Below are 18121 nucleotides of genomic sequence, written 5' to 3' on the forward strand. Positions count from 1 at the left end.
TTATTAGCATAACAATGCCTTGTTGTCGGTTTTCTTGCCTGTTTAATGACTTCCATACACTCATTTGAAAGGTTTAGATAGCCAAATTCTAAGACTTCAGGAGCCAAATTGCTAGGTTGAGCGATGCTGGATTGGGGTGTCTGATCTGTTGTTTGTGCTGTGTTAACAGATCTGGTCTGTTTGGGAGTTTGATGTGAGGTACTACTGAGAAGTCCAACAGTGTGGTGTACCACGGTTGGCGAGCCCAAGTTGGTGCTATGAGTATTAGTTTGAGTTTGTTTTGACTCAATTTGTTGACTAGGAAAGGGGGAAAAGCGTGAGCAAAAATCCCTGACCAACTGATCCATAGAGCATTGCCCTTGGACTGTGGGTGTGGGTACCTGGATGCAAAGTTTTGGCATTTTGCGTTTTGTTTTGTTGCAAACAGATCTATGTCTGGTGTCCCCCAGCGGTAGTAATCTTGTAGAATCTGGGGATGTATTTCCCACTCGTGAGTTTGCTGGTGATCTCGACTGAGATTGTCAGCTAACTGATTGTGAATGCCTGGTATGTACAGGGAGTGCAGAATTATTAGGCAAATGAGTATTTTGACCACATCATCCTCTTTATGCATGTTGTCTTACTCCAAGCTGTATAGGCTCGAAAGCCTACTACCAATTAAGCATATTAGGTGATGTGCATCTCTGTAATGAGAAGGGGTGTGGTCTAATGACATCAACACCCTATATCAGGTGTGCATAATTATTAGGCAACTTCCTTTCCTTTGGCAAAATGGGTCAAAAGAAGGACTTGACAGGCTCAGAAAAGTCAAAAATAGTGAGATATCTTGCAGAGGGATGCAGCACTCTTAAAATTGCAAAGCTTCTGAAGCGTGATCATCGAACAATCAAGCGTTTCATTCAAAATAGTCAACAGGGTCGCAAGAAGCGTGTGGAAAAACCAAGGCGCAAAATAACTGCCCAAGAACTGAGAAAAGTCAAGCGTGCAGCTGCCACGATGCCACTTGCCACCAGTTTGGCCATATTTCAGAGCTGCAACATCACTGGAGTGCCCAAAAGCACAAGGTGTGCAATACTCAGAGACATGGCCAAGGTAAGAAAGGCTGAAAGACGACCACCACTGAACAAGACACACAAGCTGAAACGTCAAGACTAGGCCAAGAAATATCTCAAGACTGATTTTTCTAAGGTTTTATGGACTGATGAAATGAGAGTGAGTCTTGATGGGCCAGATGGATGGGCCTGTGGCTGGATTGGTAAAGTGCAGAGAGCTCCAGTCCGACTCAGACGCCAGCAAGGTGGAGGTGGAGTACTGGTTTGGGCTGGTATCATCAAAGATGAGCTTGTGGGGCCTTTTCGGGTTGAGGATGGAGTCAAGCTCAACTCCCAGTCCTACTGCCAGTTCCTGGAAGACACCTTCTTCAAGCAGTGGTACAGGAAGAAGTCTGCATCCTTCAAGAAAAACATGATTTTCATGCAGGACAATGCTCCATCACACGCGTCCAAGTACTCCACAGCGTGGCTGGCAAGAAAGGGTATAAAAGAAGGAAATCTAATGACATGGCCTCCTTGTTCACCTGATCTGAACCCCATTGAGAACCTGTGGTCCATCATCAAATGTGAGATTTACAAGGAGGGAAAACAGTACACCTCTCTGAACAGTGTCTGGGAGGCTGTGGTTGCTGCTGCACGCAATGTTGATGGTGAACAGATCAAAACACTGACAGAATCCATGGATGGCAGGCTTTTGAGTGTCCTTGCAAAGAAAGGTGGCTATATTGGTCACTGATTTGTTTTTGTTTTGTTTTTGAATGTCAGAAATGTATATTTGTGAATGTTGAGATGTTATATTGGTTTCACTGGTAATAATAAATAATTGAAATGGGTATATATATTTTTTTTTTAAGTTGCCTAATAATTATGCACAGTAATAGTCACCTGCACACACAGATATCCCCCTAACATAGCTAAAACTAAAAACAAACTAAAAACTACTTCCAAAAATATTCAGCTTTGATATTAATGAGTTTTTTGGGTTCATTGAGAACATGGTTGTTGTTCAATAATAAAATTAATCCTCAAAAATACAACTTGCCTAATAATTCTGCACTCCCTGTATTGCGCTATCAGGCGAATGTTGTTGTGAATTGCCCAATGCCACATTTTTTGTGCTAGGAGGCATAGTTGTGACGAGTGTGTGTCCCCCTATTTGTTTAGATAATACATTGTTGTCATATTGTCTGTTTTGACAAGAATGCGTTTGTGGACTAGAAGGGGTTGAAAAGCTTTTAGTGCTAGGGATAACGCTAGTAGTTCTAAGTGATTTATGTGAAGTTGTTTTTGTTGATTGTCCCATTGACCTTGTATATTGTGATTGTTGAGGTGTGCTCCCCACCCAATCATGGAAGCGTCTGTTGTAATAATGGCGTGAGGCACTGGGTCTTGAAATGGCTGCCCTTTGTTTAAATTTACATGGTTCCACCATTGAAGCGAAGAGTGTTTTTGGCGGTCTACCAACACTAGATCTTGAAGGTGACCCTGTGCCTGCGTCCGTTGTTTTGCTAGGCACTGTTGTAAGGGCCGCATGTGTGGCTGTGCGTTTGGGACAATAGCGATGCATGAGGACATCATGCCTAGTAGCTTCATTACAAACCTGACTGTGTTCTGTTGGTTTGGTTGTATGCTTGACACTATATTTTGAAACGATTTAACTCTTTGTGGGCTTGGAGTGGCAATTGCTCTTTGCGTGTTGAGTGTGGCTCCCAAGTATTGTTGTATTTGGGATGTTTGCAAGTGAGATTTTTGGTAATTTATAGAAAACCCTAGTTTGTGTAGAGTGTCTATTACATAGTGCGTGTGACTTTGGCTAATAAAAGCCAACACTCAACACCGGTGTCAATCGTCGAGATATGGGAATACATGCATGTGATGTCTCCTTATATGAGCTGCTACTACAGCGAGGCATTTTGTAAATACTCTGGGCGCTGTTGTTATCCCGAAGGGCAATACTTTGAATTGGTAATGTTTGCCATGTTTGGTATGACAAATCTGAGGTATTTCCTGTGAGATGGATGGATGGGTATGTGGAAACACGCATCCTTTAAATCCAGTGTTGCCATGCATTCTTATTGTTTTAGCAAGGGAACTAAGTCTTGTAGAGTGACCATGTGGAAATTATCTGATTTGATGAAGAGGTTTAACGTCCTGAGATCTAGAATTGGTCTTAGTGTTTTGTCTTTTTTGGGAATAATGAAATATAGGGAGTAAATCCCTGTTCCTTTTTGATGGTGTGGTACTAGTTCTATGGCTTGTTTTGTTAATAGAGATTGCACTTCTATTTGTAGTAGGTCTAGATGCTGTGCTGACAGTTTGTATGTCCTTGGGGAAACATCTAGAGGGAAATGTGTGAACTCTATGCAGTAACCATGTTGGATAATTGATAGAACCCATGTGTCTGTGGTTATGTCTGACCAATTTTGTGGTATTTTGTTAAATCTTCCCCCCCACTGGTGATGTGTGTTGGGGAAGTGTGACATTGAAGTCACTGCTTGTTACTGGGGGTCTGCTTGGCAGGCCCTTGGTTATTGTCCCCTGAATGAACCACAAAACCCCCCTTTCTGGTACTGAGATTGGTAGGTGGGTTTTGTTTGGGAGGTGGAAGGCTCTGAGGGTTGCTGTCTAAACCCTCCCCTAAACTGTGGCTTCCTAAATGTTCCCCTATACTGGGAAGAGTAGAGTGCGCCCATGGCTTTGGCCGTGTCTGTGTCCTTCTTCATTTTTTCTATTGTAGTGTCCACCTCCGGCCCAAATAGTTGCTGCTGGTTGAACGGCATGTTTAATACCCCTTGCTGTATTTCTGGTTTGAAACCAGAACTGCGTAGCCATGCATGCCTCCTGATGGTAACTGCTGTGTTTACAGTCCGTGCTGCTGTATCGGCAGAGTCCAGTGCAGAACGGATTTGGTTGTTGGAGATGGCCTGTCCCTCCTCCAGCACCTGTTGAGCCCGTTTTTGATGTTCCTTTGGTAAATGCTGAATAATATCGTGCATTTCGACCCAATGTGCTCGTCGTAACGGGCGAGGAGGGCCTGTGAATTGGAGATACGCCACTGGTTGACCACTTGCGACGCCACTCTTTTCCGTGCTGCGTCAAATTTACGGCTTTCTTTATCAGGGGGTGGCGCATCCCCTGACGATTGTGAATTTGCCCGCTTTCTTGTGGCTCCCACTACAACAGAGTCCGGAGGGAGCTGCTGTGTAATGAACACAGGGTCTGATGGGGGAGGTTTATATTTTTTCTCCACCCGCAGTGTAATGGCCTTTCCCTTGACCGGATCTTGGAAGACCTGTTGTGCATGCTTAAGCATGTCTGGTAACATTGGCAGGCTTTGATATGACGCATGCGTGGACGCCAGTGTATTGAAAAGAAAGTCATCCTCCACTGGTTCTGAGTGCATAGTGACATTATGGAATGTCACAGCCCTGGCTAGTACTTGCGTGTAGGATGTGCTATCCTCTGGAGGAGATGGCTTTGAAGGATAACACTCAGGACTGTTGTCTGAAACTGGTGGGTCGTATAGGTCCCAGGGATCTGCATCGTCCTGCGTCTGCACAGTATGTGTGGGTGACTGTGCAGTTGGTGTGCCAACTGGTGACCTTGTCCCTTGTGGCGAGTGTGGTGGTGACATCTCTGGTGTGAAATGTGACCTTTCTCTAACCACCTTTGCTCTTGGCTGCTCAGTTTCAGTCTCTGCGTGAAAAGCCAATTTCCTTTTAAACTTGAGCGGAGGGATGGTTTGAATTTTCCCAGTGATTTGCAATCTTGGTTGAGTTGGTCAAGCTCCTCCACATCCAGCTCCTGCTCAAACCTGTGCCTCTCTTTAAGTTGTTGGGGGAGCCCATGTTCTTCTGCATAAGAAGTCTTTTTCGGCTCCGAAGCCGTTTTTTTTCGGTACTGAAACACCCATGGTAACGGTTGGTCTCGGCACCAAGAGGCTCTTTCGAGGCTTATTCAATTCGACCAATCGATGTCGACTCTTTTCGATGCCGGTTTCTCCACCCGAGTCAAAAGACTTTGGCACGATCTTGGCCTTTTTCGGAGCTGAAGATGTTATTTGGTCACCGCTTTTCTTGTGGGTCGAGCCATGGCCTTCCCGCAGTAGCGTCCCTGAGGCCTTCTATTTTTTGACTGAATTTGGGGCTGGGTCGGGGTAGGCATACTCACTTTTTGTCCTGCCGTCGGTGGTGGGTCTCCGTCGGAGTTGTCCGATTCTGAACCCTGGATCGAGATGGCCATCTCTTCCTCCTCGACGTTGAGGTGTTGTGTCGATTTCGATGCCATCTGCAAGCGCCTTGCTCGTCGATCTCTCAAGGTATTCTTCGACCGAAAAGCCTTGCAGTCCTCACAGGTATCCTCTCTGTGTTCCGGTGACAAACACAGATTACAGACCAGATGCTGATCTGTATAAGGATACTTGGCGTTGCACGTCGGACAGAAACGGAAGGGGGTCCAGTCCATGAGTCTTCGACGACGGGTGTGGTCGGGCCGACCAGGCCTCGGTTGAGTGCGGAAGCCCCAAAGGGCCACCGAAACGGTTGTCTCGTCGGTGCTGATGTATCTATAGAAAACCAGTCCCGAACGCAACAATACAGACGGATTTTCGATGATTTGTTAAACTTTCCTGATTCGAATCACGGAGCGAAGAGGAGCACGTCTGAACCCGATGGCGGAAAGAAAACAATCTAAGATGGAGTCGATGCCAATGCACAATGGAGCCGAAAGGGAGGGGTCACTCGGTCCCGTGACTCGAAAAGACTTCTTCGAAGAAAAACAACTTATAACACTCCGAGCCCAACACTAGATGGCAGGAACAGTGCACAGCATGTGTGTCTGCAGCTACACATGCCATCGAACATATATATATATATATATGCTGCCATAGGGGCAGGACATCCACCAACATTTTTGGCAGAAGTTTGCATCCGTGAAAATTCTAACACCCTGTATTTGCTAACAATGGTCATATTTTCAAAGTTACTACTGCATGAACGTTGCTTGACATTCCCTTTTACTAAGTGACATACGTTGATATGCTTAAAATATACAGAGCCAGTGGTTGTAGAGGTAGCGCCATCAGATTACCATATGGCACACAAGGCACTGTCCTTGAGTACCCTGTTCTGAGTCGCCTTGAATACAGTGACAATAAAATAAAAAAGACAAGACTCTAAAGGCTAGCCCTACCCATGTTCTACAGTTTAACAGGCCTTGCACTCATCCTATCTCAATGATTAGGAAGATGTTTAAGGGTCTAAGCGTAGAACAGAAGTCAAACCAGTTATGTCAAAATTGGTCCAAGAGTGGATGATGCCATCGCGTTTGCTGAATAAATGCCCATGTGTATGTCTACTGCCTTTACAAAGCACACTGCATGACTGGTGTCACAATCTGTGCAAATGTATGCTACAATTTGGGGAGAGGAACTGTAGCATTAGATGAGATGGTGTTCAAGTTTCAAACAAAGGCACAGATCCCATAAGAACATTATATAGATAGAACATGGAGCGAATGTGGTCACTTGATACTTAGATAAGCTATTGCTCACACCATTGCATGACTAGAGCCTTACGGATGCCTGGTTTAGAGTTCAAAGTGTGCAGTTTTATTAATGATGAGGCGCACCTTGTGAGGCCATGCAGATCGGTAACATCACCAAGCTTCTGCCGGACGGACTCAACTTCATCAGAATCCCTGCAGGGAGAAGAGGTAGAGAGACACGGTAAGAGGTAAAAAGCGCAGTTAAGGATGCACTTCAATAAGAACATCAAGAACACAGCAGGGCAAAGGAGCAATTATGGGGAGTAGAAGAGATGGTAGCAAGAGAGTAGCCTTATTACAATCAATCAAGCCTGCAGAGATCTCATATGTGCCAGTATACTCAAAAGTATAAATTCAGAACTACTAATGCTTTCCAAATAAGAGTAGAGAATCCATGATGCCCCCACAGACAGAAGGAAGTGATGTTACACGTACAGAGGTAACCTCAATTCTGAGACAAATAAAAAAACACAGTAGGTTTTACAGTGTCATGAACTGTCCAGGATATGGGCAGCCTGGATGGTTGGTAGGCAAGGTCCATTGCATCCTATGTCTAAAGATCCAGAATGTGAGTAGTATGAAACAGAGGGCACTGCTCATCAGTCTCAAAAGTGGGTGCGTTCTCGACTCATATTATGTAAATGATACCCACTTTGTAGTTAAGGCCCATTTAAAGAACCCTCACCTCGTGCCCCCATTTCCCTACCACTCCCCTTATGGTGTTCCCTACTAGAATATGTGTATGTTATAAAATCAGGATCTCCGAAGTGACATTATGATGTAGAGATAATTTTGGAAGCATTTGTAGAGTTCTTGGTGAGTGAAGCAGCTAGTTTCACTAAAGTTCACCAATTTCAGTGGTTGTCGTAGTTTCTATAGAGTAGAGAAGAGAGTATTTGGCTCAACGCTCTCACATTCAGCCTTTCACTATAGGACGGAAATCCCTGGAAACTCAACTTCACTTTCAATAAAAAGCGCATCATTCTCAATGAGGTGCCAACATTTATGGGGCATTGTGAACAGCAGTGGCTTCTGAGAAAAGGAAAAAGAATGTGTTTACCAAACATTGCCAGAAACTAGACATTAAACAGGCATTTTCAATGCAAGGGGTCTCATATTTGTTCGAGTTAGAGCTATTAGCGTTGCAAAGCAAAAACAAAACGCAGCGCGATCGCGCAGCATGGAAAATAAACAGATAAAGTAGTCCGGACACCAGGGTGAAAACATCGAGCCTCATTTGTTTTTGGTACTTTACCGGTGCTGTGTAGGTGGGCTAAACACCGGAAAAGGCATGACGTATGCATGCCTTTCACAAATGAAAGCAAGCAGATTTTAAAAGGCAAGCCCACGAACCAATGTAAGTGACTGACGTGGCATGGGCATGGTTTGAAGCCCAAAGAGAGATTACAGAATGGACGGAGCAGTTTGCGCTCACCCATAAAAAGCATACAAAATGAAGCATCTGGTACAAAGAAAATCTTGAAAGGAACAGCAATTTAGGGATGAAATGCACTCCGTCCCCAAATGAGTATGAAAATGCTTGCAAAGTTGAGCTACTACAGCACCAAATACTGACAACTGCTGGCAGACCGATATAATAGCAGGTAAGAATGCAAAGCTGAAATACCATAACACAAATACATAACTCTTCACTGCAGCTAAAATTTAAGCAGAAAGTCTGTACACAAACATCTTCAGCTACAAATAAAAACATAACACCTTTTGTAACTCAAACAGGAGAAAAAAGGTCTAGATTTAAAGAGAACTTTAGAACAAACATGGGAGATAATGTATTGCTTAAAAATAGTAACTGTAATGCACATGGCAACCAAGTATCAGCACCTGCGTTGTCTGCTACCAAAAAATAAATCCTAAGGGTTGGAATGTCTGAAAATGTTGTGCCATTGTGGAAAACCTGAACATTAAAATGTTAGCTCTTTTAAAAGTATTATTTATCATATTGTATCATTTTGTGCAAGAAAAAATAATTAGACTCAAAGTGTAAAACAGTAATCTCAAATAATACAGTTTCCCCTTCTAAATGTATCTGTATGCAGCAATCAGTCACATTCTACTGGAAGTATCAGGGTCTATCATTTAATGGTTTTCTTCAGAGAAGAAGGACTATGTTACACACTTTTAAGGTAATAAATATGAAAATATGTGTGGTGATATTTAATAATTAATTAGTACATCACTATCATTTCAAAACTGGAGTGGAATACAGTTGTTTGTAGCACATAATATCTATAGTCTGAGTATATCCCTAAGTCTGTCAGTGGTGACAATGGTTTTTTTTCAGTAAATTTCTTCAATTTGAGAGCAATGTGTAAGATGCTCCTCATCAATCCTCAACCTTAATTAAGGGCCCTTGAATCAGGTGACTCACCCTTCTATTCATTAATAATAATACACTACTAACCAATAACAGCTGAGCCCTAGAAACATATCCAGTAACACCCAATATTGGTGGCAACTGCAGCAGTCTCATTGTACTGAACAACATGAAGTGAGTTTCTACAGCATCTCATTAATTCACTGAGAGAGATATAGGAACCGCAATGACAGTCTATATTACAGGACCTCCCTGTAACAAAGACTGTTTTCTCACACAGAGCAACATGCTTAGAAGAGAGCCCAGCTGCAAAGAAAGACATACAAAGCACAGCAGGGCATACTTAAAAGGTCACAAATGATGTTAAAATGATCATTTCAAGAAATATGATCAATTCATAGAAGTGAAAAATGTGATCTGGTTATCAGCATTCTAACTTTTCTGTGGCCATACCAGCAGAATTAATGTAAACTTACTGATACATATCCCTTAATGTATTTAGTAGAGCATCTAAAGGTTCAATGACAGAGTCTGTGAGTGTGTGTCTTCAAATAGAATCCAACAAAAAAATCAAAATTCTGAACAATGGGTGTGAGACTGATTTCATTTCCTTTGAAACAAAAGAAATATCCTTTTAATATTAAATTCAGCAATTTATGGTGCTACCAATTTACACAACTGCCTAAATTCTTAAGGTGGATAAAAAGCGTTAATATTTCAGTCACAAAAGCAAAACAGGTATTGGTAAAACCAATACCTGTTGCCTATGCAATAACTTTTTGCTTCGGGAGGGACGGGGCAAGAAACAAAGCGAGAGGGGCAGCAGAGACTGAGCTAGCAACATTGGGACGGGGTAAGTAACAGGGCAAGCAATAACATTGGAAGGGCAGGCGTAAGCAAAAAAACGAAAGTACCTCTGAATGTACCACCAGAGGAAGTGCCCAAAGTGGGCAATGAAGCAGTACAAACACTCAACGAGGAAGTAAAGCAAGAATGTGCTGCATAAAGAGAGACAAGGAAATGTGAGTGCTAATTAAGCCAACCAATAGTGGGCAATGGCAGACTCTAAGCCCCCTGTGAGTGAACAAAAGAGATTGCAAGCCACAGCGCATGGACTTTCCCAGGCAAGACTGAAAAAGTGAGGGAACATTTTGTAAATAAACTGGGCCCAAAGTGAGTCCCTCAGAGAATACGCTGGCTAGCGGTGGATGGGGATCTAAAGAGAGAGAGGAAATAGTTTAATACTTCAGCCTTTTGCAAAACTTCAAATAAAAGAGCAGTGCTATAAGAATGTCACTGATGCCAATGGCAGGTTGGAATCAATTTCAAAGTGAGGCTGGATGCGATTGACTGAACAGGGAAAAACTCAGTCTAGTCAAATAGAACTGGAGGAGACATCAAATGATAGAAGACAAGCGTCATTGACTTTAGCAAATATATTGAAGTTTATATTGATTAGCGTCTGTTGGCAGCATAAGGATGACGATGAGTGCATCCCTGGTAGCAGACAGAAGCTCATCTAGAACCAACTCATCTACACATACCTGCAGCAAATGAGGCACCAATGGTTTAGAATCCTCAATATAAAGTTTAGCTCAGAGTCCCTCTGAGGCTGCAGCTTTTTAACCAAAAAAACTCTTTAGTGATTTCCCAATCAGTCAATACATTAATTACGAACTCTCCTTTAAGAAATCTGAAACACGAGTTTGCAGAAGCAACCAGAATCTTAGAAGAATAAAGGTTGAAGAAAAACAGTAATTGATAACTTTATTATATGAATGCTTGTTACTGTTAGGCGTTTCCCCCTCCTTAATATACAGAGCTATTGTGTCTACCTGCTATTTTTGCATACTCAAATTGAATGGCAAAGGAAATGGGCCTCCCTTTTGGCAGTTGCTTTGTTACTACTCAGAGAGGACTTGAGACATTTTAGCTGATTTGTACCATGATCCCAATTCCTTAGCTTAGTTTCAATGTTATCAAGCTCTCTTCTCTGAGTTTGGAGGGTGACTGTTTTGTGTCTTTTGGAAAATACTTTATTGAGCACTGTGTATTGTTCCATTATTGTGACCTCTCTGGATGCTGAACCAGTTTTCGAAGAATACCACTGTTTCCTAACAATTCTGTGGGGCAGAGCTCCAGAGTGAAAAGCATATATATAACATAGGAAAAGTAATACAAACAAATTCAGAAGATTGGCCTGATACCTCATCTCTTCAGTTTTTCATGTCTCTGCCACCTATCGCGTAGATGGTACCATCAACAAAGAACATCTTCATAAAAATGAGGGGTATTGATATTTGGAGTTTGAATGTTAAAGATGAAATCCTGGCCCATCAAATCTCGGGAGGCGTGACCAAGTGGAGAATGGAGTGAAACGTAGTCTGTTCCTGCTACAGGCCCTCGCTGGCCTTCTGGCATCATGCTGATGCAGGACACCCCTAAAATGGTGTGGTGGCATGCCTGCAGGGAAGGTCCAGGCAACTGCAGCCCAAGTCCCTGGAGCTGACCTTGCTGAGCTGCCATCTTGTCTTCACCCTCGCTAATAGCGGAGAACGTGAGGAGTCTGCAGCAGGCCCCTACCTCACCCAGAGATATCTGAGCCAGAGCCTGTGGTCCCCATCCTCTGCTCTGTGCCCACTGGTCAGAGACACCCTACACTGGAGAGTGATCCCCGCACGATGAGCTGCAGTGGTGCGAACAGGCAACAGATCCTGGAAGAGTTGGACTGTGTGGCCCTGGAAGATCAGGTCAGCCTTACCCGCAAGACATTTAGAATGGCTTCAAGCCCATCACAGACAAACTGCGTGAACATGAGATCCGATACCAATGGGGCCATCCCTTTGTCCTCATTTTTTTCATGGGAGTACAAGCGCCAAGTAATATGGTCCCTGACTGAAGCCAAACAACTCTTAAACATCACAAAAAATGTGAAGGAGGGAAGTCCATCTCCGCCATGCTCTACTTCGCACAAAGCAAGGCCCCTCACATTGTCCACAGTCAAACCAAAGCGCTCTGACAAGCATCTTAAAGCGGCTTCAACTCGTAAAACCAAATACGACATAATACAGCATCTCTGTAACAGGGAGAGAAGCCCCTCTCCAACTCCATCAGCTTCCAGATTTTCATTAAAACATCTTTCTTTGACCACAGTGCCTTGTTAAACAGACCACCACTGTCTCCTGCACACTGCTAACTTGACCCTATGCAGCACGGCCAGCCATGATGCATCACGTGACCTGGAGGAAGTGGACAATGCCCTCCAGGCCTTTCACCTTACGGGGATATTCATACCGCATATCTCATCCGAGATATCCAGTACACTTCTGTGCTTCTACCTCCACCAAAACTGCTGTGGTGGCGATCAAGTACAAGGCAGGCTTTTGCACAAAAGTATTGAACACAGTGCGAGAAAGGGATAGTAGATATCTACAATTACCCTTACAACAAGGCAACCGATGAATCACTCTCCTCAACATCTACACCCCTAATTAGGTGCAAGATCCCTACCTCAGGAACCTTCTCTGGGACCAGCTGGCAAGGGAGGGGGGTAACCTAATTGTGGGTGGAGACTTTAATCTCCTCTGGGACCCTGACCTTGATCGTAGCAGTGCATCATTCCAGGGCACTGGGGCAATGTCTGCCGCACTAAAACAAACCTTCACTGACCTGGGACTAGAGATATAACCACTCGGACTTGCAAGATTATTCTTTTTACTCCCATGTCCATGCCTCAGACTCCCACATTGATTACTTATTCCTCTCCTACACAGCCTGATGCCTGTCTCCATTTCGAATATCTCTAGTTAAGAAAATGCACATGTGGAATTAATCTGGAACCGCAGTGGAGGTCAGGAAGAGGCACAAAGGCGCTGGCTCTTCCCACCACATTTGCTTGACACGCAGTGGACGTGGCAGAGATCCAAAGGGGATCGCAGAAAATGTTGACCTTCATGACTTCCCAGATGCTCTGAGATGGTTTCAAAGCGGCCATTTGCGGGGTCATAACATCCATCGCTACTGCACGCACTATAGAGGCCAGGCTCATGGAAGAGGTATTGGCCACCGAAATCAAACAACTCAAACACCTTGATCAAGCTGCCCCCTCCAGGCGTAATAAACAACAAATGGTCTTGCTACGGGATCAGCTGCGCACACATAGGACGAACAATGCTGAATGGTCCCTGCTAGATTTGAGACAACGGTTTTATTAAGCTGGTGACAAGGTTGGTGGACTCTGTTCTCACAAACTATGTCATCAGCAGGCCCATGCCCATAAAGCCAAACTTACGTTTGTGAGACTGGATGAGCTGAAACTGAACATGCAACAGGCCTTTCATAGCTTTTATCAGGACCTGTACACTGGAGTGGACATTCCCCGTGATCTTAGTGACTCTTACCTTAATGCTTGTACTTGGAGAGCCTTGGACCCACAACACATAGAGCTCTTGGAAGCCCCCATTACTCTGGCTGAGATACAATGAGCCATACAAGACCTTCTCCTTGGCACAAAAACAGGGCTGGATGGCCTCCCCATGTCCTTCTATACAGCCTTTATGCCTTCCCTCCAGGACCAGCTCCTGAAACTATTTAATTTATTCACGGCAGAGTGTGGCCTTACCCCCATGATGGTGGCATTTTAGATAGCCCTCATACCTAAACCAGGTATAGGTGGTACGCTACGCACATCCTATCGGCCAATCGTTCTTTTAAACACAGACACTAAAATCTTCACTAAAACCCTGGCGACTAGGTTGGAACGATACCTACTAGGCCTTATAGATCTAGACCAAGTGGGTTTCATACACCAGCATCAGGGAGCAGACAACATCCGCTGAGTTGCCCACCTGGTTTAGAAATTCCCATCTTACAACATCCCTTCCTGCCTCATCTTGCTTGATGCGGCAAAGTCATTTGATAGGGTCGGGAGGCCCTTTCTCCGAGCAGACCTTAAAAGAAGCAGTCCTTAAAAGACTGGCCTTGGCCCTGACATGATTGCCCACATCATGGCCTCTTATGTCGCTCCATCGGCCATCATTTGGGTTAATGGTCAACAAACTGACCCCATCTGGCTGGCGAGAGGCACTCAAAAGGGGTGTCCGCTTTCACCCCTGATGGTTGCAGTGGCGGTAGAACCCTAGGCCATTACTATACAACACACTGAGTCCATTGCGAGCATTCCATTTGGTGGATGCTCACATAAGCTGTACCTCTTCACAGATGATCTTCTCTTCACCCTTACCCAACCGCTTTAAGTGTGCCTCTGGCTTTAAAGTCAATATGTCCAAGTCTGATGCTCTGAACCTTACAATAACTAAGGCAGATCTTTCAGCTATTTAATCTCTAGCCCATTTCTGTGGGCCTCAAAGTTCATCGGCTATTTTGGCCTTAATATTAATCTATCTCTTGTCTCCTGGACACAAGGCAACTGACCTGGGCTTCGTAAATCTATTCCTGATAACTTTCGGTGGTGGTTGCATGTGTCCTAGCTGGGCCGCCTTAATGCTGTTAAGATGACCATCCTGAAAATGTTTTACCTTTTCCGATCCTTGCCCACCTCCATCTCTCAGGAAGACATTCTGAGTCTTCAGAGTGACATACACACATTCATATTGGGGGGGGTGGGGAGAGGGAACAAACGGTCCCGGTTTTCCAACACTATGCTTACGCTTCCTAGAGATCGAGGGGGCCTGGCATGTCCTAACCACCTTGGCTACTACTGGGCGGCATACCTCCGCTATGTCTCTGAATAGACAGCGACTAACACTGGTTCCACATGGATAGGGCGGTAGCTTGTCTACCTTTGCAGGATCTCGCTCAGTTTCCTAAACTCGCTAGACCGGAAAGCGCCTACATTGCCATCCTCATCAGGACTGTCCTGGAAATCTGGGACAAGATAGTGATTAAAAAGCATCTCACCACTTTCCATCCCCATATACTCGAATCTCTCGCAATCTGGACTTTACGCCTGCCCTTGAACCACAATCGTTTGCCAGCTGGGTAGAAGCTGAATGCTGCAACTTATGTGACATGTTTGAGGAGGACTCCATTAAGTTGTTTGAACATTGTAAAACAGAATTCTAGATCCCTGAAGCGGCTCAAGTACAGCATCGCCAACTACACCACTGAGCACATCACCCTTCCAATACTCAGGAAGAGCCTTCATCCCCCTTAGAGTCATTGGTCTGTACATGTAATGGCACCAGGGGACTGCTCTCCTGCACTTACCGCTCCACACCAATCAAAACACACCCATTTCAATCCCAGTGGCAAAAAGACATGGCTGAGGGTATCACCCAGAAACAATGAAAAACACTCTGGAGGGACATTTCAAGAACTTATAAAAGCATTCTGCAGCGTAAGACTGCCTACAAATTGTTGACTAGGTGTGACTACACACCGACCCGCCTCCAAGCAATCTACCCTGTCAACTCTGACCTTTGTTGGCAGTGCAGTGTTGTCCCCGGAGATTTCCACCACATAAAGTGGTCGTGCTCTCTTATAACTACCTACTGGAAGGAGATCTTTGGCCACATCAAGGGCACACTGATTTTTCCCCTCCCTGCTCTATATCATAGCTATATTAGGCATATGCTCTTTAGAATTAGAAGCAAGGACACACATTTACTAGCGACTCATATGCCACATGCTAGGTGCCGCTAGACAATTAATAGCACTCCACTTATATGCTTTTCCTCCCTCCCCTTTCCCTGTCTATTGAACCCCTGGGCTCTCCCACAATGCCCAGCCCCGGGGCGCTCTCGTCCTCGAGGGACCCCACATAATGCTGTTCCAACCTCCAATACTTGGTTATTTGTTTGTAATTCCTTTTTTGAATTTGTGAGTATCGTTTTCAGGGGACAACTGCATGATTCTGGTGCACGATGCACCTTTTTGCTCTCTCTGCTGAGCCTGGACATCATTGAAAGATCATTGGAAGTATTGTCTTATTGATGTAATCGTGCTTTTCTCCATACACTAACAGCTAAAGAAGACAACTCATTGCAATGCTTTATTGTCGTGTGTTGTGTTGAGCAATGTACTCTGATTTAAAACTTTTCAATAAAAAGAATATTAGTAAATTCTCCAACAGTTCCCTGAACTATCTCATTATGACCCAGAATAACCACTAAGCTTGCTTTAGCTGAATGCGAAGAGAAATAGCAGTGGCATGCCAAACTTGACCATTATTATGATCTGAGCGAGGTTTTTTTTTTTTTTTAGAACACACAAAGTGGATCCAATGTTGATTCATAACATTCCTAGATTTAGCTAGGTTACTGAAAACTCTCACTCTCCAGGACAAGGTAGATAAATCTGGCTAAAACTGGGGATTTATGAGGCCATTCAAATCAGTGCTGATGAAGCTAAATTCCCCTTAGCCTCCCCTTCTACAGTCTCTAGAAGGGGTTCATGAAATCATATTCTAGGTTCGCAGGAACTTAGGGACTAGAACTAGATTAGGAGCTAAAGGCAGCCCTGAAAAAATGTGCAACTCCAGCCCTACCCTGCAGGAAGCAATCACTACCCTCTGCAGGGGGAGCGAAGGGACAGATGGAAAGAAAGAATCTGCCCCCATGATCAAAGACTGCAAGTCTATCACAGACCCTTGGAGAATTATTAATCTGTAGCAAAAAGTGATAAAATTGTAGAACTCACACACAAACCTCCCTCCCCCGTTCTCCAGTACAACACTGAGCTTATAACAATCGAACATGACTGCAAGCCAAACATGTAGTGAAGTTTTACCCAAAGACTGGTGTAGTGTTACACAGGGGATATGACGTTCTCTCTGACAGGAGATTCAACTCTGTTAACATGTTGTCCCAACTACATTTAAAGAAAAAAATGTACAACTTTCAACCATCATAAATGTTCTTAAATCTGTTAACCTGCAGAGGGTTCTGGCTGGAGTATACAATCTGTTCAGTGAAAAGGATGTTAATAACTTGTCTATACATTCAGGAAGTGAGGGGTATTCCCACACTTTGTACACATATAATGAAAAGAAAAGTGTCAGACAGCCGCTCCTACCAATAAATTGTTATACTTGTAAGCAGGTTAGTCTCAATCATCGCTGTTTCTAATTGATAACCCTTATGCATGGAAAAGGTTCAAGAGATAATAATTTACTTTTTAAAGGAAAGCACTCATATTTATGAGAATAGCTTTGAAATTACCAATCTGCACATTAATAATCACTGCATCAAGCCTGGCTAATGGGTCAGGTGGTGTTTCAACAGCGTTTTACGACTAAATGCAGAAACAGATCCAAAGGGTGACTGGGCTTAATTGCAGAGGTCAACAAGGTTACACTGTGCATGGATATCTAATTTTGGGATGTGGTATTACTGAAGAAGTACCTGTGGTCGTCTATAGCCTACCTATAGAACCGGAATTAACACACAGAAATCAATGTTACCCCACCAATGTCTTCGTAATATTCCTTTTGCTGTGATCAATTCCACCAGGTCTGATTTGGTGGACCGGTCCCCAAGTCACTTCCAGTCCAGCATTCATGCATGCAATAAGGCATGAAGTAATACTGCAAGGCTCATAATATTGATTTTGGCATTTATAAATATTAAGTTACATAACTTCGCATTAAATCCATGTGGCACACATCATGTCCCATCAGTAAAAACTAAGAATGATCAATAGGCTTTGTAGAAAGTCACTTTTAAAAACTGGTGGGGGGCTGAAATGAATTTGTTGTATTACAAACATAAACATGTCAACTGCTGAGTCCCAATGAGCCTTGTCAAATATATGAAGAAAAAAAAGGACATCACTGGCTGAGACAAGAGAGAGGATCGAATTAAAGGCCATCAATCAAATCTTTTCTCACCTTCTTAACAATAATGACTTTGATTTATGAATGGCATCTACCTCTTGCTTGAGGTTCATCCACTCAGGCCTATTATGACTATCTCAATAAATTTTTTTGCCTTTAGGGTTAGCTCTTCTCTTGAAATCAGTGTTTGCATGCCTCAGAAGAAGTAGGTAATGTACCTTTGCTGAAGCATTCTCTAGACTTGACTGACCGAACAATGGTGGGGTTCTCTGGTCTTTTTGGCTAAGCTGCTGGAAAAAAACACGACCTCTAAACTCCAAACCCTTGTACAACAATCGTACTATATTGAACTGTTCAAAAAGAATTACTATATACGTGAACACTGGTGTCCTTAGA

At 43.7% G+C, this 18121-nt stretch overlaps 1 protein-coding gene across 5 annotated transcripts in view; it reads right to left on the reverse strand.

Moving 5' to 3' along the window:
• UNC13D (unc-13 homolog D) overlaps positions 1–18121 on the reverse strand; it is an 876342-nt gene that overhangs the window by 516649 nt on the left and 341572 nt on the right. For all 5 annotated transcript variants that reach the window (XM_069200183.1, XM_069200186.1, XM_069200185.1 and 2 more), the window contains exon 9: positions 6681–6749. In XM_069200183.1, coding sequence (XP_069056284.1) covers positions 6681–6749 — 69 coding nt within the window. The remainder of the gene's footprint in view (positions 1–6680; positions 6750–18121) is intronic.

This window comes from Pleurodeles waltl, chromosome 7 (assembly GCF_031143425.1).
Source record: "Pleurodeles waltl isolate 20211129_DDA chromosome 7, aPleWal1.hap1.20221129, whole genome shotgun sequence".
NCBI classification, from domain to species: Eukaryota; Metazoa; Chordata; class Amphibia; order Caudata; family Salamandridae; genus Pleurodeles; species Pleurodeles waltl.